Below are 21,640 nucleotides of genomic sequence, written 5' to 3'. Positions count from 1 at the left end.
CTCAAAACTACATGCATCATCTCGTTTAATCCTTACAACCCAAGACAGGTGACTGTCATTTTCCAGTTTACAGGTAAGGACATAGGCAGAGAGAGGGTGTTCTTGCCCATGGTCTCCCAGTTGATTGGTCAGAGCCTGAGATGTTGGGATATTATTAAGTTTAGCAGGATTACTGTGTTTATTGAGAACCCTTTAATACAATACCCTAAAATTTTACCACTCCATGTCATATCAGTAAGCTGTGTTTTAGAGTCCCTTTGAGGACCTCTACCCCTATCATGAACAGCAACTGTTACAGTGTCCCAACATACGCTGCTAGTCTCAAGGACTTCAGGATAGGCATGGGGAGGGGGAAAGTGGTACAAGGTCCTCTAGTTTGACTTCGGACCCTACAGTAATTCTCAGACCTTCATGTGCATGCAATTTACTTGGGTGTGTGTGGTGGGGGGAACCCTGTTACACTGCAGCTTCAGATTCATTAGGTCCTGGGGTGGGGCTTGGGACGACTTCTAACAAGTTTCCAGGTGAGGCCTATGGGCTACAGTTTTGAGTAGCAAAACCCTAAACCACAAACCTCAAAGCAGCCTCCCTCTAGAGCTGCATGGGTTGATACAAGTATAGCCTGTAGCTATTAAAAAAGAGGTACTTTGACTCATATACTGTTTGTGTGTAACTGCCTTTGGAAACCTGGTAGGGGTGAGGTTTGAGACACAGATTGGCACACATTTCCAACATTTATGAGTTCCTGACTGTAACAGCAGTAACAGCAAAAATACGCCTATCACCTTTAACGAGTGAAAATCATAAGAGAGCTCTTGAGGTGAGAAGAGATGAAGTGCTTAATTTCTCTGGCTTTCCAGGTAAGGAATCGATGGACACTGTTTTAAGTAATAAATGGAGGTAAATACATACTATTTAAAATTTTACTAGCAGCATTAGAAGACTGACATAAAACAAGTAATTACACGTGCAACGTGGGTCACAGAGAGGCCCGTACTGGGACATACATAGCCGGATGAGCTCACCTAGTCTAAGGGGCCAACAACCCAAACTGTTAGAAACCCCTTGCCATTTAGAAACAGTACCTCAAATTAAGCTGAACCTTTTAAAATTTCCAGTGTTTAGTAGTTTTTGACTTAGAGAAACAGCTTCAACCTAATTCCCTATTACAGCATTCAATTACAATACTTCACAAAGGCAGAGCCTATCTTTTCCTGCTCACCATTGTACTACTACTGTAGTGGGAAAGGCACTTCCTGGGACATACTAGATTTTCAACAAATAAATATGTGCTGAAAAAGTAACAAAAGAAGACCCAAGACTCGAGAAGGTAAAATGTATAACGACAGAACTTAATTTTTAAGTCCTATAATAAAGACATGTCTGCCATTCTAGCACGTGGACTAGGGACTTGGCTCCCAGCATTATCAGTATATGTCACTAAATATTCTGGGAGTTCTGTAACTTTATAACCTATGTATCTTGCTCCGTGGCAGAAATACTCTTCCATGTTTAAACAAAATCTTACTCATATCTTGAACATTTAATGACTAGTAACATAGGCTTAAAACATTAGTGGTTTTCTGCTAACTCCTGTCACATGATTGTCCTTTATTGGTCTAAATTATTTTGTCTCTTGTTCCTGTATGTACATTGAGTAAACATCCAGAGCATTTTCCCCAAGAAATCTCCCTTCCACAGATTCCCAGGTGACTCTTTTCAAAATAACATATTCAGTTAATGCCAGCAAATGGGTGGGTAGCAAGTCGTATAGATTCTTTGAAAATGCCTATTAACCAGGAGTGTACATCAGAATCAACTGTTGAGTTTGCCCAACTGATTCGTTTACTGCATCACTGTTTATAATAGGAAACAGTGAAAAAGTAAATATACATTATAGGGGGCTAATTAAATTACGGTATACAATACAACCATTAAAAATCAAAATAAAGGTAGCATATAGCATGCTTTATACAAGCAGGCATGATTCCCTAAGGGCTTTATATACCTTAACAATTTTAATCCTCATAAGCAATCTATGAGGTAGGTACTATTGCTAGCCCCATTTTACACATGGGAAAGCCAGGACAGTAACTCCTTAGGCCAAACAACTTAAGAGTGGAGCTGGGATTCAACGCAGACAGTCAGGTAGAATTCATGCCCTAAATCTCTATGGTAGACTCCACATCTACAGCAGAGGGGCATATATACACTGATGGCACAAAAGGCCTTGACCGGTTCAGTGAAAAAGCTAGTTTCTCAAATCCGTGAATATTACAACCCTGTTTTGTTCTTTACGCATGTATTAAAAATGTCTGGAAGGACACACAGCAAAGTGGTAACCGTGTAACCACAGAAGAACTGGTTGGATATTTGCAAATGGAAATTTTTCAATTTCTTTATGAGCGGGTACTTATGAATATCATCTATGGCACACAAACATTATGAAAAGGCACACATACCTAGCGCCATCACATTAGCGAGTAGGTTAAGGTAGGGCCAGGCATATTACTTTAAAAAGGGTTTTAAGGGACTCTAAGTCAACACTGTTTTTAAAAAAGTAAAATTTACTTACCTCTAATTTAGTCTCGATTATAGTAAGACTTCATTTATTTCAACACACTTGTCCAACTTCAAACTTGTTTATTTCAACCATTTCACAGGAGACATTTAAAAACATACCACACAGCTATAGTTTTATGTCATATTAAACTCAACTTGAGTTATCTGATGACTCTGGGCCTTCAGTATGATACTACCCACGCCAGATGTGTAGGTCGCCATTCCTTGTCCTGAGGTATTCTGTTCCTCAGGTACCCGAGTTGGAAAAGTAGTGTATATAACTTAAGGTCAAGTAGTGTATATAACTTAAGCCAGTAAAAGTTTATGTGGAGAAGGACCTGACAATATGCAGAGTTTTCAAAATCCCCGAAATTTGAATGTGTGAGATTCTGGAAGCTGATGTTTTCAAATGTCTGATCTCAGACTGAGTTCAGTGTGACTGGATTTTTAATGTAAGAGGAGTTGACTACTTGAGGTATCCATGCAGTGTTTAAATCCCTCCACAGCAGTCCAGGAGCCCTCCGACCTACGATTCTGGTATTTCTGGTAGTGCAGTAACTCTTAAAGCAGCCCATTCTGACACTCGATTGTATAACTTATTAAGATGGCTTGTTTTTTACTAGAATTGTGGTATATTTTTCTGTGCAGATTACACCCCACTGGTCCTAGTTCTTGAAGTGTGAATTGTTTGCACAATTGATCATACAAACCCAACAACCAAGAAACGTTAATAATTGTCTTCTTACTTTACTAAACACTTTGTGTTTAATATATTTTAAATTATAAAGAAATTACAAGGAACTCCTAAAAAAATTTAATACAAAAATATTACAAGTTAGGACAAGTAAGCATTGAGATATATGACATTTGAAGAGAAGAAACATGCAGAAAAAGTAGCATAGGGTTAACATTTCATTGTTGACAGAGCTTTGGTACAGCAGAGAAAAGCACCGTAAAACTACTGTCCATAGTGTCTTTTCCTCCACTGCATTTGCAAGCGTATATACTAGGGAAACAGTAAACTTTAATTTGACCTGCTATGTATTATAATAGGTAAGAAATCTGATCTACTGTAAAGTGTAAGAACTAGGAAATTTCAAATAACCCCTTCTGCACTTGTTTTACCTCAAACTTAGATTATAATCCTTAGCTGTCCAACACTTTCGGAAAAAGTGTAAAATGCAGAACGGTATTAACAATCTATGCCATGCAATAAAAGTTAACCCTTTGAAAATGAAAGGCTGCCAGAAAGTTCTAGTAACTGCAGTAGCTTATCATTTAATAAAACGTGACAAGGCTATATGCCCATAAGTAGTTTATACTTAAGGTAATGGAAGGGAAATGTAGAAGACCTGTAGAATACAAGTTTTTAAAAAAACAAAAAATTAAAAAATATGCTCAATGATTCTTTAAAAAAGTCTCTAGGTAACTCTACAGGAGTTGGGATTAATTAAAACTGGAAGGTGCCTAGTATCTTTCCTCACAGCTTATAAGGTTTGTTAGCAACATAAGCCAGTAGCTAAGGAAAAAAACTATTAAATTATAATAGGTTTCTATGAAGAAAAAAGGGCATTAAGGATGTTGAGCACACCCTGTCCTAAAAATCTTCAACAACATGTACACATTGTTTTGTGCTCAAATGGACTCTAGCAAATGAATCTGTCTCTGTTTATGTGAAACAATGTCTTCTAAGTACAACATTGATTTTTTTAAAATAATTCAAAAGTTAATTGTTATTCCTTAGCTGATTAAATGCTCTATTAGTCTTTAATAAAAATAGTAAGTAATCCCTTCATTTAAAAAATCTTATCTCCTACGAGAAGTAATAAAATAGTAAAATTTGTAATTTTATCTATGGGCTTACCTTAAAGTGTCTATCTTGTAAAACAATACATTTATGAAATACAGTGGTTTGGGTTCTGATGGCAGTTGTTACAACTGGTAATACCAGTATGGGAGAATAGACATGCTATATGTTATGAAGGCTAAGTCAGAGCAAAAAAGTTTATTCTACAAAAGAACACTGGAGGAGTAATTGCAATAAAATGTAAACAAGGAATTGTAAACAAGAAATAGCATCCCTCTCCCTTTACTTGACTAGTAAATAGTCTATACAAACTACATAGATATCAAAGGTTTTATATATGTACACAGCCAACATAATATCAAAATATATTTTATTCTGGACCTCTTTCAGATCTGATTCAAATTACAGTTGTCAAAGCAATACAATGCAAAGGGAAACTGCAACAACAACAACAACAAAAAATGTGCCTAGAAAGGAGAAAAGGGTCATTGGGGACAAATCATTGTGATGTGGAACCAAAATACATCATAAGTGTAATTAACATGGTCCAGGACAGCATAGAACATCTATATCAGTCTTCCTTACACAATAATCATGAAAACTGAACAATAAAGTTCTTTAACATGTACAAAAAACTGTCATGGGCTGGTTTACACTTGTACAACAGTTTTAAAGTTAACTGGATAACTAAAGAAATGATGCAGACATTTTAATCCAGTGCTATAAGTAGGCTCACAGAATTAGACCCAAAGGATTTGTAAAAATCAAAATTAGAACATTATAGCTACAATGTCAAAGTCAGGAAAGAAGAAAATTACTTCTGTATTTAGGGATTACAGAGCTACAGAATGCAGTCTGTCTGTTTTTGTTTTTAATGAGATGGAAAAGTACATTAGACTAGATACAACATGCAGAATGTTTTCTTCAACTTATCCAGAAACTCCAAAGAAAACATCATGAAACAGCTTACTAGAAAAAAAAATATGCCCTAGTTATTCACCCTGCTTCAACACTGTCAACGTAAAGGCGGAAATAAAGAATGCTATTAATACTTCAGAACTACTGATATAAGACATCAAATTTCTAAATCAGTGTATTAAAAAAGTGAACACTTTCTCTTTTTTTTTTTTTTTGCTCTCTCTTCTACATTTAGTTAGAATCACGTTTTTAAAAAAAAAAACTGATATTGAACGTGACACGTCAGAGCTATTACAGGAAGGAGTAATTCATAACTTCCCTAACTCCCCTTCCGTCCCTGCTGATTCAGAAGAAAACAAACAAACAAACAAACAAAAAACCAACCAGGGTCTCTTGTAGATTTGCTGCTATTCCCCAAAATGTTGGCATTTGCTGCCATGCCACAATGTTGGTCCACTGAAATAGGATTTCTGTGGAAACTGTCAACAGTAATTCACCAAATGCAAGTACCGTCCTTAGCATGTGAGAATAAATGCGGGTTCTATAGAAATGTACAATGTGCTTAAGAAAATGAAAACTGTTTGAAAAGAGTAAATAGCACTGCATTTGAGATTTATTTTTTCTACTTATCTAGTAAAACTTAACATTTTTGCTGACATAAGAATGGTCACTTGTGAGTCCTTTAAACAGCAAAAATGCATACTCCTCTTCAGGCCTCTACTCAATAATAGTTTACATTACTCTTAACAAAATCATTCTACATAAACAGATAGCTCCTTAAAAATAGTACTCTCTCATTAAATCTAATTTGACAGAAATAAGTTTAAGGAAAAAAGGAGTGCTTTATAAGTTAAGTGAAAAAGTACAAATCTTTGGCCTTTCTCTTGACATTTTTATATGTCAAAAAGCAAAAAACCTTCATGTAATTCAATCTAATGATTACTTTTTGCACCATAATTTGTTTTTTACACCACAAAAGGAGGCACTTTCAGTATCTGTAAAAGGTGTTTAATCCTAAAACATACTTACCTAGAGAATAACTAATTAAAACAGAATTCAATACACTCTAAGACCTATTAGGAAATTAAAAGTTAACCACTTCTAAAAGTCACTTGAAAGTCAATGATGGTACCTGATCAATGACAGGAAATTGGGAATGGAACAAATATTAAGAACTTAGGGGATTTCCTACATGGAGAAGAAAAAAGATATTCCTTTACGATGTTTAAGAGTGACAGCTGCTCTTTCCTTATTCTATTTTAATCAATGAGTATTCTATTCATTCAAGTTTTCCTTTCTATTTTTCCTTATAAGTTTCTTACAGTAGCCTATACAACAATGATATATAATGAATACCACAGAAAATCTACTGGAATCAGTAGATCTTCAGATAAGTTCTTAGAGAGAAAAAAAAAAAAAGGAAGGAAAAATAAGCAAGAACCTCAAAAATAGAACTTTACAGGCTGTGAAACTTGGTCTCTTATAATCATGTTACTGCTCAAATTAGAGGCAATCTTATTTATGTCTACTGGAGCAGCATCGTGGCACATCAGCAGGCAATGATGATGGTGAGAACAGCAGCAAAAAGAAATAACTGTATGCTCACAAAGAACCCAAGCCTACAAAATGGATACCTTTCTGATAGTTTATACTTAAAAGACCCAAGACTTCAGGATAATAAAGCTCTGTATTTATAATCTTTTATATGTCCTATTGTGGCTATTATGCTTAAGTAAAATAGCTAAAGATAAAAAAACAACAACAAAAAAACCCCCCAAAAAACAGAGAAGATGACAACACCATAAACATGTAGCTGTCTATTTTGGCAGCTATACTGCAGAACTTCATGACTATCTTTTAATCAGCTGGGGAAAAAAAGTCAATAACTGTATGCAAATGAATAAACTGTCCATATCAAAATACAAAAAGTACTATCAATAATCACCTCTGACTTTCAGATTTAAATTCAGTGCAATTGACAAATGCATCGCTAAAGGAAAATGCAGCTTAAACATACTCAAAACATTTGTGTCTATTCCTGGGAGCACATTTAAAAATTATTGCACAGATTTTTAAAATTTTATTTACTTTTTTAAAACAACAACAGAGGTCAACCACAGATGTGGACCTCCAGCAATAAAAGCAGGATTTCAAGTGCCAGATACTCAGCGTATTAGGTTTCCTACGTAAGTCACAGGGTAATAGTTCTAAATATCTATAATGTGATCGAAAACCCTAAAAACAGCTGGCACAAAACCATCATGAATGACTGCCTCTCTGGATGTAAATTTTAAAAAATATTATTACAGTATCATAGTCCCCACTAACAACAACTGGGGTACACATAAAACAATGTATTGTGAAATTAAGTGTATTTATTCTCTTTACCAATAGCAAATGCTATCCTACCTTAGTAAAACCAAGACTTGCTTCAATCAATGCTGTTTTGTAAAAATAGCAAAACAACAAATGCTGAAAATCAAAGCTGCATTACTTGGGTTAAATCAGTTTCTACTTAAACTTAAAACATAGGTTAAAATTTTAGCAGTAAAAGCTTCAAAATAATTAGTGACAGTGTTATAAATTTGCCAAGCTTGATAATAAATGATATTCCTTAATTAAAATCTTTGAGACATAAATTTGACAACTATTCTCTTCAAAATCGACACTTCTGGATTATTACATTAATCATGACAAACCCTGTTAATCACACATATAAACATAGCCCCATGCTATCATTTGTAGATTCTGTATAGTTTAACTTTTAGTTGCATGAGCACAGGAGGTTTTTGATCTGATACCTATACCTTTAAGAAAATACGTGATATTATAAACAGAGTAAAAGACATGATATAGTAGTGATTACTGAAAAAACGAAACATAGCAGCTTAAATCTATCTATTATTTGAAAAAATGTAGTCACAAGTACCACAAATGCAGAATTAGAGCAGCAGGGAAGTTAGTGCAATTATACCTTTTTAAAAAATTTTGAACCACCGCTATGTGAAAACACCTTGAAGCAAGTCTTTTGTTTTAAAGATTGTTTTTAAACTAAGGTAGCAAACATTTTGCCATGTAATGGCAGTGTTATATGTTGTTATCTTGCTTTGTAAAAAGAAAAATAACATGAGAGATTTTTAATACTGGAGTTTGGTTACATTACATATTTAAGCTTCTACACAGAATGATGGACACTTTGAGAAGCTAATCCTTATCCAGAAACATTTTAATCTCTTAAAAAACAAAGCAAAAGAAACAAATAAACAAACAACAAAAAAACCTCAAACCTACTTTGCTCCTTTTCACAATAGTGCACATTTTAACCATAATTTAGTTATGGCTACAAGACATCAGAAGATTTTTTTTTTATGCATCTTCTCTATGGTATTAAAAAATTTTTTGTGCCCTTCTAGTCTTTAATTGGCAGAAATATGTCCCAAAAAAGAAACTATTGCATTTAAGCCACATCACCAAAAAACAAAACAAAAAAAACAAAGAGAAAAAAAAAAAAAACCTCACAACAAAAACACAAAGCAAAAGCAAAAACAAAAAACAGAGCATAATACCCTTTTACTGATGTGTCTTACAGATTGACATGACCAAAGTCATATAGTTCCATTTAATTTCCAATTCCCCCTTCTACAACATGCACCAATCGAATATATGCTCTGGGAGCCATAAATGTACCAAACATCTATCTCTTCAAAAGAATGCATTAAAATATTTTTAAGAATTTTTTGTTTAAAAGGTGAAAAAAATATAAACAAGAAACTGATTCACTCCCTTACTTCATGCATCCATAAACTAAACCAAAAACAAAGTTTAAAAGCAAGAACAAACTACTGCTGCAAGTTTTTGTAAGTCCATTTTCTCTGTACATACAAACTGCTAAACTACTGAAGGGAAAAAAGAATATAATCCATGGTGTCTGCTGATTCAAAGGGGAGAAACAAGGCTGTCATTAGTATCCAAAAACTCGTACATGTATGGGCTGCTTTTATAACGCTTATTTTTTTCTCTCTTCTGTTTTTCATATCCAAAACTTCTAAATGCTATTTTAGGGGCACAGCAGATTAGATTCCAGCACTTGGTGAACAGAATTCACAAGCTGTGACAAAATTCTGTCATCTTCAGGGTGCAATTTTGTTTATATACACTGTATGTATATATTTCTCTTAGATTTGGCTGTAGTGGACTGGCCATGGTTCAAGTGGGACTATAGCAGTACTTGGGTCGGGGACAGTCATTTTGGCTATATACACATTCATAGTCGGTCCATGGCTTCCAACTAGTAGCGCTATTTCCGAAGGTCTAATACACAAACCTGTAAGAAATTAAAATAATCAACCAGTGTGTAAAGAATTTCATTGTACATTTTTATACAGTTTGGAATCTATTTCTTAGTTCCAAGTTTACGAAACTGGTAAAACAAAAGTAATCATAGCAATGGGCACCAACAGAAATCAGATAAATTGGCTGAAAGCAGATGGAGTTAACAACCATGGGTTAATACTACAGAGGAAGAACCATGGCTAACATGCTGAAGATTTACTCTCTTAATTAAAAAGTAGAAAAAATATACTCAAAATAGACCATTTTCTATCTCTTGGATCTTAATGAAAGATACTACAGATTACATTAAGCCATTGCTTCAGTAAACAGCTAATAGCTATCCCCTTTCCATCTTCCCTTGGCTTTCAGAGCTTTAGAAGTCATCACTAGTATTTCTGTGAATACATGGCCAACCTCATCCTGAAAGTCTCTTGGTATCACACATTCCTCAATGCAGACCCAACTGCCTCTACTTCCCCTTCCCTGGGCCACCAACACTCTTCTACAAGGAAGAGAAGGCAAAAATAGGCATTAAAAATTCAAGTCTCTCTCACAGTGCTACACTTAATTTCAGTGATGAAGTTTTACACTAAAAATAACTGTCCATTTCTTGATTATGAAGGCACTCTTCTGGCAAAGATAGCCTAAATTCTGTTTACATTATCTGAATGAAATGAACATAAAAAGTATAGAGCCTTCAGTAAAAAAGGTCAATACCCATATCATAAAATTTATTTTTTAAAAAGAACACTTTTGTAGTCACTACCACAACAAGCCACATTTATTCACTATGCTTTCTCTCTTTCTTACACACACACACACACACACACACACACACACACACACACACACACACACACACACACACACACACACACACACACACACACACACACACACCCTTTGGAAACACGTCATTATATACTTACTGAACCATCTGATGCACTGGCTCCAACCTTGTCTCCTGCTGCATTCCAACAAACTTCAAAAATTCCACCTGTTCCCCTATAGCTGTGAACTAGAGCACCTGTCTAAAATAATGAGAAGTGGAATCTTAAAAATAATATATTATTATATATGTTCAAATACTGAGGTAAAAATATTATATGGCTTTATTTCTAGCAATCCAATGTAGGATTTAGCTTCAACTTCAAAATAAACAAGTTCTGAAATACCAGAAACGTAAAATGATGATCCTTTTACAAACAGACAGCACTAGCCTGCTCTCAACCGATCACACACACACACACACACACACACACGCGCGCGCGCGCGGCTTCTCCAGTATTGATAACCATTCTTAGCTAAGAAGTGCTTTGACCCTAGAAGTGCCCCTAAGCTAGGAGAATTATAAAAGAAGCTAAAAGAGCATATGTACATTATTATTGAAAGATTTTTTAAGTTAAAAGAAAACAAAGTACAACCAGGAACACTACCAATTTCATCATCAATTTAGCCAACTCATAAATATAACTCAATTATTTTATTCCTTCGGCAATGGAAACCAAAATCATTCAGCTGCCATTCAATAACTGAAACTTAGTACAAAAATGTATTCTCCTAGGAAACCAGTTATTAAACAGGGCAAAGGTCAGAGGTTCTGCTGTGAGAAATGAAAAATAATGAAAAATATGCTTCCGGTGTTCTGTCCTGACAAACCAGAAGAGTATCTCACAGCTTCATGGTGAACTAAAAAACTCAAACTGGAAGTAGCAGAACTACCTAAACACAACATGGAACCAAGACATAACCTTCTGAGACAGCCAGCCCTAAGCTAATCACTAAGCTAGAAGATCACAATGGGAAGTCTAACTGTTCTTTTCCTCCTACCTAAAATTTCTCACAATTTAAGAGATTAATGAAAAAGCACGAGTACAGGAGGCCTTAAGTATCTACAGTTAATTAGAAGAGAATGGAGTGGCGCCAACGAGATCTAAGATAGGCTGTTGTATAGAGAGTAAAATCTACAGGATTGTCAATTTTGGGGTTAAAAACCGACACTGTCTTTCAATAGTACTTACCAATTTCTAAGCTTGAATCAGGCTATAATTGAACCGAGACAGCATGGTCAACAAGCCAGAGCTATCACATTAACAAAAGCCAAAGGATCCTCAGCATCTACTCAAACCTGTGTTCTGACCAGACTGTAACAATTTAACTGTCAAATGCTTAGATAACATATCATCCAAGTAATGAAAGAAATAGATGTACATATTGAAAAAAAGACAATTACTTTCTCCTGCACTGAAAGCTCACAAGATGCATTTTGCTATTTTCAAACTTAAAAGAAAAAAAGTAAAATGACATTTTGATACACAATAGTGATACAACAAAACAGTATGGTTACTCAAATGCCCTTAGAAGTCTAGCAGTGTCTTCCCTTAGAACTCTACAGTTCTATACCCAAATTTTATTTTAAATTAATTTACTCAAAATGGAGTGAATGAGTGATGGAAAATGTATACAACCGGCAGATTATCTATAAAGCCTCTGCTATTCAAGCAAAACAGAAAGATTGGGAATTCCCTGATGGCCCAGTGGTTAGGACTCTGTGCTTCCACTGCAGGGGGCATGGGTTCAATCCCTGGTCGGGGAACTAAGATCCTGCAAGCCGGTTAGTAATTAGAAGCAATGAGAGGGCTCAGCAGGTTTGATGGAGTCAACATCAACATGCCAAAATTCATAATGTTCCAAACATGAGCAACCACAAGTAAAAGGAATATTATTTTTTAAAACATGCTAAACACAGTAACAATAAAATCCATAAGGCATCTCAGAATACATTTTGTAAAAAAGATCTTTATGAAGAAATTATAAAACTTTACTGAAGGAAAAAGAAAAAGACTTAATGAGGGGGAATAACAAAGTTACAGTCACTAAAATTAAACTAACAATGCAGGTACATACAAATGTATCAATCAATGGAATACAAGAGAATCTATGAACAAAACATACAAGAACGTAGTATATGAAAGAAGTGACATTCTGAAACAGTGAAGGGACAGTAAATAGTGCCAAGAAAACTGGTGATCCATAAAGAAAGACAGAATTAGAACTATACCTCACACCATATATAAAAACCAATTCTAAGGGAGTATAATATAAATGAAAAAATAAAACAGTGGGAGTATAAAATGAAAGAATCATAATGCTTTTATTTACAAAAAAACCTCAAGAAGAATGAAAGAGAAACTGATAAAAAAAGTTATCTGTAGAGGATCAAGAAAAAAATGGGAGCAAAACTTCTCAGTGTATACCTTTTTATAGTGGGGGGAGGGTGTTGGAGACCATTTGAATGTATAACTTAATCAAAAATAATATGGGAAAATGATGATTTATGCAAAATAGGCTGACCAACTATGGTGATCAGCAACACAAAGAGAAATAACCCACAATAACTTATTGTGCATATAATACAAGCAGTAAAGATCTGATTTTTGAACAAGGGGTGGGGCAGGGAGAGTCACATGACTGATATTAAAGAAAAAGTATTTGGCATGTAAAAACTAAAACACTGAAAAGATTAAAATAATGAAAACAACAAAACTGTTTTCTCCATTTTTAAGAAAGGATCTCTGTAGCATTGTCCCTAAAAAGGTGGTACATAGTTTTAAGTTCGTTTCTGGTAAATTATGTGCTCAATCATAAAACCTTGTCCTTTAACACATTTTTTAAACTGCTCATATATACCTTCTCTGAAGACAATTCTTTTAGAACATAAAGAAATGGTATCATTTATCTAAATAAATGCATCTTAAACTCTCACATTTCATGTCTGCAAAACTGTTGGAAAAAATAAAACAGAGACTCTAAATTTTGGTCCATATTATGAAAATCTCACTTCAGCTGGTTTCGATCTTTACTTAGCTGTAAATTCCCCCAAAAAAGTGCTCATATAAAAACGAACTGAATTAATGACACAAAAGGAATGACAACCAAAACTAAAAAAAAAAAATTCTGTTCAGACAAATGCTTCTTATATTCTTATATAAGAATACTTGACTATTTAAATAACTTGGACATACCTGTGTGTTCCAGATGTGCACACATTTGTCAAAAGAACCACTCGCCAGATACCTGCCATCAGGACTGAAAGCTACACTGTACACAGGCTCTTGGTGTTTTGTCAGAGTATGGATGCAAATTCCTCGGTCTACATCCCATAATCTAACAGTAGAATCAAAGGATGCACTGACAAGGGAGAAAAAAAAAAGATTTTATAAGTAATGAAATACTCTCAGCCCCACCCCCAATCTACAATATTCAGCCATTCCTAATAGCTAGCCATGAATTCCTCATGAGAAGCAGACGGTGCTGTTAGGAAGAAAGTGTTCTGGAAACAAAGCTAATCGGAGACATGACAGCTTCATTAAGGGCATCTCCAAGTCTGTAAACTGGAAAACATAAATGAGCTAATTCACTGTATTCCTTTTCTCTTTAAATAACTCCTTTATATTGACCCACGGTTTTGAAATGCTACATTAAATATGTTTTTAACTTATTTTTTTTAAATGCTGAAAAAACTTTATTGCATTATGCCTCAATTACTTGGGTTTTAATCAATATTTGATATTATCAGTAAATTATTTGCTATCTACAGATACAAATATCCATTATGACCTGAAATAATAATAAAACTCTGTGTCTAAAGGTTCCCATTAAAAAAAAATATTCCTTATAGGATACATTCCCATTTCATGGAATTTTTCCTAATTTTCTGTCATATTTATAAGAGGTTTTCTTTGTAAAAGACTCATAAAGGAAAAGCAAAACAGAAATGTTACCTTGCTAACATGAGGTTGGCATTTGGATTATTTGTCCCTGGCCCTGTTGGACTCCACTTGATAGTATAAATTTCTTTATTATGTGCTTGTAAATCATGGACACAGTTGTCTTGTTTCATACTCCATATCTAAGCAAAAAGGAAAAAGGTATGTAATTATTTTTCCATACAAAGGGTACTTTTATAATGTTATCTTGCCAGTCCAAAATATAGTGGTATACCAGAACAATAATTATAGAGATCAAGAAAATACATACAAATAAATTAAAATGTAGAATATATTTAATATTTATCTTTTAAAAATGACAAATTAGCTTCAAGTCCTTTCTAAATATTCACTATTGTGAGGCTTCAGGATTCAATTAACTGTAGTTCTAAGATTACTTTTGATAGCTTCAGATGGTACAAACTCCAACATTCAGTAAGTTCCTCAGTTAATGATCCTACAATGTTTAAGGCATTAGTTTTTATGCTGTCCTTTAAAATAAAAGATCTACATTACAAATTCCTCTTAGAATTTAGAATCAGGAACTATTTTGCAATCAGGAAGAGAAAATAGATAAGCAACATACAGATAAATATATGATTCATGTTCACACCAAAGCACAGGCAATGAAAGCAAAAAAAAAAAAAAAAAAAAAGGCAGCAAGCAGTACTACATACAATTTAAAAGTTTCTGCACAGCAAAGGAAACAATAAAGTAAAAAGGCAAACCATGGAATGAGAGAAAATACTGCAAACCATATATCCAATAAGGAGTTAATTTCCAAAATATGTAAAGAAACCCTACAACTCAACAGCAAAAACCCCAATAACCCAATTTAGAAATGGACAAAGGACTTAAATAGACATTTCTCCAGAGAAGATACACAAATGGCCAATAGGTGGTGTATGAAGAGATGTCCAATGTCACTGATCATCAGTGAAATGAAAATCAAAACTATGAGATACCACTTCACAACTGTTAGGATGGCTATTAAAATTTTTAAAAATGTTGTCAAGGTTGTGGAGAAATTGGAAACCTTGTAAACTATTGATAAATGATTGCAAAATGGTGTAGCCACTATGAATAATAGTATGGAGGTGCTCCCCCAAATTTTAACAACTACCACTATATATGATCAGCAATTCCACTTCTGGGTATTTATCAAAAAAAAAAAAATCGAAATCAGGATCTTGAGGAGGCATCTGTATGCCCTTGTTCACTGCAGCATTATTCATAAAAGCCAAGATATGGAAACATCCTAAGTGCCCATCAATGGATGAATGGATGAAGAAAATGCATATATATACAATGGAGTATTATTCAGCCTTAACATATGGGGAAATCCTGCAATATGTGACAACATGGATAAATTGTAAGGACGAATGTTGTATGATTCCATTTACATGATGTATCTAAGAGTCCAACTCATAAAAGCAAAGAAAAGAATGGTGGGGATAAACAGCAAGGTCCTATAGTATAGCACAGGAAACTGTATTCAGTATCCTATAGTAAACCATAAAGGACAGAAACTAACATACCATTCATTGTAAAGCAATTATACTCCAATAAAGATGTTACAAAAATAAAAAATAAATTATTGGTGTAAAAAGGAAAAAAAAACATTAATGGAAAAAAAAAAAAAAAGAATGGTGGTTGCCAGAGGTGGTGGGGTCACAGGGAGGGGCTGCTAATAAGCATAAAATCTCAGCTCTAGAGATCTGCCTCACTGCATTGTGCTTAGGACAATAACACTTGTTTTGTGCACTTAAAAATCTGTTAAGAGTAGATCTCATGTCAAGTATTCTTCCCATATAACATTCAGAAATTGTAAATGATTCACATACAAGAAACCGTGAAAAGTAACAAAGCAGTAAAGTTAAAATGGTGAGTAGAGAATACGCCTTTCTAGAGTTGAAAACATGCCTGTGTATACAGGTTAAAAAATAATTCATATTATTTTTGAGCAAAAATTAAGAGAAACCTACACCAACAGTATTTCTAACAAAATCATTCAGTAAAGACATGGGGGGAAACCTTGCCAAATACAAACACACATACACCAAACCCAAGTACCGACAAAGAAACAAAAATTAGCTGTGCTTCACACTTCTGCAATGAAACTAATGAGATAATGAAGCAATAACATCATGTTTTTGTATCCTAGGTATACATAACTCCATGTAAATAAATCCAAAAGGTATGTTTCCAAAACATATTGATACTTCATGTGAGCTTTCGACAGCACTGATAACACTGACCACTCCTATCCATCACCTCCCTTGAAGTACTCTTCTCTTTACACACTGTTTCCAGAGGTCATTCCAATTTCCTGTTGGAGTCTCATTCCTCTTGAGCTGCTAAATGCTAGAGTTTCTTAAGACTTTAAGCTTTCCTCTTCTTTTACTCTGTACATTTCTACCTACACAATTTTGTCCATGCCCATGCCTTTGAATGACCACCCACCTATTGAGAATTCCCAAATTTTTTATGTCAGGCTTAGAATTGTTCTCTGAGCATCAGACCCACCTGGCACCTCCACTTGCATGACTCAAAGGCACTGTCCAAGCTGGAGATAATCTTCTCACTCATCTGCTGTTCCTTGTTCTCAAAATATGGCTTCACTAGACATTATCCATCCTTCTAGCTTCTGCTTTAAAATTCTATGACCTTTTATTATTCTTAGAACTAAAAAAAGCTCTCTAATACTTTCTAATTTAAACTTCTCTCTCTAGCTGCAACTCAGTCCCTGACAGTAGGCTCTCTATAGCCACCGGCCTTCTTTCATTTCCTCGTATGTGCCATACTCTGTTCCAGAAGTTTTTCATTTTATAAGCATAATGCATGTGCACGCAAAGTAATCTCACAAACAAGAGCGTGAAGAAAAGCATTTTTACCAGCAACGTTTACAAAGGAGTCCAGGCTTGAAAAAACTATCTAACTAGAAACACAGCAGGTATTTAAGGAAAAAAACCACCAGGTTACCAAGGTTACATTTAGTCTGTTCATGGGAAGAGGAAAAGCAGTTTTCCTTCATGATTATCCTATCTATAAGAGTCATCACGTCTGCAGTCACTGGCACTGTAAAGTCAAAGATAAATTCTTTTCATACAGTTAACATGGTGAAGCACAGGGTGCAAGCTTCGTTAATTTTGAAGATTAGTATTATGTTGTTCTGCGTCTCAAACTGCCCTTCTTCTTTAATTTTGGTATGTCATATGCGTAGGTGCTAGGTGTTAGTTTTTGCTTTTAGTTATGCAACAAGAAAAACATAAATTCATATTGAGATGTGAATACTGACATGTCAGCTATACTCACTCACCAACTAAGCTATGTATCTACTATATATCAGTTTCCCAGAAAGGGTGATATATACTCACACCACAGCAAAATCCAATTAACACAATTCTCAGAATTTCAGTCAAATCCATGAATCCTACAAAGATCTTTGCTACCTATGAATCAGATCCTTACATGTGCAAATAACCTTTAATTGTACCAATATATGACTCCCTAATAGTGAAGACAATTTATAATAGCACAAACCTCAGTATCATAATTCCCAACTATAAGAGAGACATTCTAAACAATCTTAAAACAGCCAGAGCAGCCACAGTGTGTAACTCCTCAACCCCATTTCTCCCCACTATCTGAATTACCTTTAAAGTCATGTCATCAGAACAGGATGCCAGGAGATTGCCAGTTGGGTCCCATTTGATAGCATTTACTTCATTCTAAAAATAACAGTGAACATTCACATTTTCATTTCATAGACTTGGTTGTTTTTTGGGTATTAAACATGCATACTTCAAAACCACTCTGAAACATTACTTATTCATCATAATCACTTTAAAGGAGGGAAAAAAAAGGTTTCTCACCGTGTGTCCCTGGAATGTTTTAATAGGTCTGTCTTGTCCTAACTTACAGACATGAATGCACATATCTGTACTACAAGAAGCAAAGGTGTTGTTGCTCTGCCAGTCAACATCCAATGCTGGCGCTGAAAAGAAAAACAGGCAAGGTTTGCATTCATTCCACATGTACTGAAACCTAGGAGCTTTAGTTTTAAACCATGGTTAGACATTAAGTATGCTATTAATAGGAACTTAAAATATTTTACTTTATACTTTTTATGGTATTAATAGAATTTTTAAAATTATGGTACTTAAATATTACAAATATTAATACATTTCAGTTTGGTTGTCTCCATGTGAGACACAGCCTAATAGAAAGTATACTGGTCTGGTCACCAGGAGATGAGGGTTCCTGAGAGCTTGCCCTGTAAATTACTAGCACTGGATTCTTGGCTCCTCATTTGCAAAATGATAAAATTAAATGTGATGCTACACTTCCTCTTGTTTCTGAAATTCTGTGAGTGTTCAATGGATAAGAAGCCTTGTTTTGCTACTCCCTAACTAGTGGGCCCTAAGCAAGTCACCTCTCATGCTATCTTTCTCTTCTGAAAAAAATGGGGGGACTTCCCTGGTGGCACAGTGGTTAAGAATCTGCCTGCCAATGCAGGGGACACTGGTTCGATCCCGTCCGGGGAGATCCCACATGCCACGGAGCAACTAAGCCCGTGTGCCACAAGTACTGAGCCTGAGCTCTAGAGCCTGTGAGCCACAACTACTGAGCCCGTGCGCCTAGAGCCTGTGCTCCGCAAGAGAAGCCACCGCAATGAGAAGCCCGCGCACCACATCAAAGAGTAGCCACCGCTCGCCACAACTAGAAAAAAAAAAGCCCGTGGGCAGCAACGAAGACCCAACACAGCCATAAATAATAAATAAATAAATTTATAAAAATTAAAAAAATAAAAAATAATTTAAAAATGGGGATAAAACCTTTAAGCTTAGTACCCAAGAATATTGTGAAAATCAAGTTAGATTTTGTGTATGGAAAATACTATGTAAATTACAAGTTAGACAAACGTTACACTGAATAAGTATCATTTCCACTGTCTACTCAACTGATAAATGGAACATTGCATGATTTGCAAATACATTTTTCTTCTAAGTGATTCTTGTCAAATACCTCTTAAAATCTACATCATTGAATTTAAAACCTCAGAGGCCCAAAAGCTGGCTGGCATTTAATACTTATTTTAGATCTGATATGATTAAAGATTCTTTCCTTTCATTTTCCCCTGGTGCAAAGTGCAAAGCCTCTCTATAATTAGCAACGCAGATTAAGGTAATGTAGCAAGTAACTGGGTTAAGCAATAGAAGCATATCAAAAACACTGGATTTAGAGTAGGCAGTAGGTAGCTGGGGGGGAAGGTGAGATTCAAAAACCAAGCACCCTTGGCTCAAGATGAGGAAAACCCTGAGGTGCAACAAACACTCCAGAGCCCTGCCTGGATCAGGTTGAGCCTGGACCTTCTTCACCAGCAACTGCTCCCTTTCTCGGCTCCTTCCCGTGAGCCATGGCCGCTGAGCCTGCGCGTCCGGAGCCTGTGCTCCGCAACGGGAGAGGCCACAACAGTGAGAGGCCCGCATACCGCAAAAACCAACAACAAAAAATAAGTTTTAAAAAAAAGTATAATAAAATGCTATGAAGAAAGCCAAGTATCTGTCATGTTCCACCAGGGTGTTAATTTGGTAGAGTCATCTGCAAAATGTTAAATAGAAGGCTGAGAAAATTTGAAACAGCATTCAAACAAATATACCAATAGGTTCAGAACAAAACAAAAACAAACTGTATAACCAGGTAAAGATAAGTGGAGGAAGCTGGGGAGTGGTGCCATATGAGTTATGTGATTAATACTTCTGTGATATGCCTGGCTCATAAGATACAATAACAGACTGGTATAATCTAAAAACCCGTACCTCATTACTTTATATTTATTCCTAAAATTTAAAAATGAGGTATCACCTCACACCATTCAGAATGGGCATCATCAAAAAATCTACAAACAACAAATGCTGGAGAGGGTGCGGAGAAGAGAGCCTTCTTGCACTGTTGGTGGGAATGTAAACTGATACTGCCACTATGGAAAACAGTATGGAGGTTCCTTAAAAAACTAAAAATAGAACTACCATATGACCCAGCAATCCCTCTACTGGGCAGATACCCAGAGAAAACTATAATTCAAAAAGACACATGCGGGGGCTTCCCTGGTGGCGCAGTGGTTGAGAGTCCGCCTGCCGATGCAGGGGACACGGGTTCATGCCCCGGCCCAGGAAGATCCCACATGCCGTGGAGAGGCTGGGCCCGTGAGCCATGGCCGCTGAGCCTGCGCGTCCGGAGCCCGTGCTCCGCAACGAGAGAGGCCACAACAGTGAGAGGCCTGCGTACCGCCAAAAATAAATAAATAAATAAATAAATAAATAAATAAATAAATAAAAATGAGTCTAGGTAATACAAGTTCTTTAGGATAAAAACACATCTTTAACATAAAATGTATTTTTATGTAGGTAATATGTGAGAGGTGTGTTTACTATTACTAGTCTCATTTTACACATGATGAAAGAGGCTAAGAAAAGTTAATTTGCCTAGGGTTACAAAATCTTTTAAATTCCTGGAGCTGGAATTCCCTGGCGGTTCAGTGGTTAGGACTCCGTGCTCCCATTGCAAGGGGCACGGTTCGATCCCTGACTGGGGAACAAGGATCCCACAAGCCATGCAGTGCAGTCAAAAAAAAAAAAAAAAAAAAAAAATTCCTGGAGCTAAGATTCAATTTTTGTGTCCTCCAATTCTGATTTATTTTTTGGTTAACCCATGCATCCTTCACAATTTAGAAAGGTAACAAACCTATGAGGGAAGGGAAAAAAGGCATTTAATATTCATTTATTTTTATTTTAAAAAAAGCTTCATTGAGATATAATTCATATACCATAAATTTCATCCATTTAAAGTGTGCAATTCAATGGTTTTTAGTATATTACATTAATAATTTTAAAATATTGTGGTCATACATAACATAAAACTTGTCACTTAATTAACTGTACAATTCAGTTGTATCAATTACATTCACAATGTTGTACAGTCATCACCACTATTTCAAAAGTTCTTTGTCATCGGGCTTCCCTGGTGGCGCAGTGGTTGGGAGTCCGCCTGCCGATGCAGGGGACACGGGTTCATGCCCCGGTCCGGAAGGATCCCACATGCCGCGGAGCGGCTGGGCCCGTCAGCCATGGCCGCTGAGCCTGCGCGTCCGGAGCCTGTGCTCCGCAACGGGAGAGGCCACAACAGTGAGAGGCCCACACACCGCAAAAAAAAAAAAAAAAAGTTCTTCATCACCCCGAACAGAAACTCT

The 21,640-nt window shown here is 35.6% G+C and overlaps 1 protein-coding gene across 5 annotated transcripts in view; it reads right to left on the bottom strand.

Moving 5' to 3' along the window:
• Positions 1 to 4,722: 4,722 nt before the first annotated feature.
• The window catches only part of TBL1XR1 (TBL1X/Y related 1), a 187,805-nt gene continuing 170,887 nt past the window's right edge, over positions 4,723 to 21,640 (bottom strand). For all 5 annotated transcript variants that reach the window (XM_030863264.3, XM_030863250.3, XM_060298402.2 and 2 more), the window contains 6 exons: positions 18,264 to 18,385; positions 18,045 to 18,119; positions 14,404 to 14,531; positions 13,645 to 13,810; positions 10,549 to 10,650; positions 4,723 to 9,611 (listed from right to left, as the gene is read on the bottom strand). In XM_030863264.3, coding sequence (XP_030719124.1) covers positions 9,585 to 9,611; positions 10,549 to 10,650; positions 13,645 to 13,810; positions 14,404 to 14,531; positions 18,045 to 18,119; positions 18,264 to 18,385 — 620 coding nt within the window. In that variant the 3' untranslated portion in view covers positions 4,723 to 9,584. The remainder of the gene's footprint in view (positions 9,612 to 10,548; positions 10,651 to 13,644; positions 13,811 to 14,403; positions 14,532 to 18,044; positions 18,120 to 18,263; positions 18,386 to 21,640) is intronic.

The sequence above is a fragment of the Globicephala melas genome, chromosome 4, assembly GCF_963455315.2.
Source record: "Globicephala melas chromosome 4, mGloMel1.2, whole genome shotgun sequence".
Taxonomy (NCBI): Eukaryota; Metazoa; Chordata; class Mammalia; order Artiodactyla; family Delphinidae; genus Globicephala; species Globicephala melas.
Note: the sequence above shows the minus strand (reverse complement) of the source record. Positions and strands in the feature narration are given on the sequence as shown.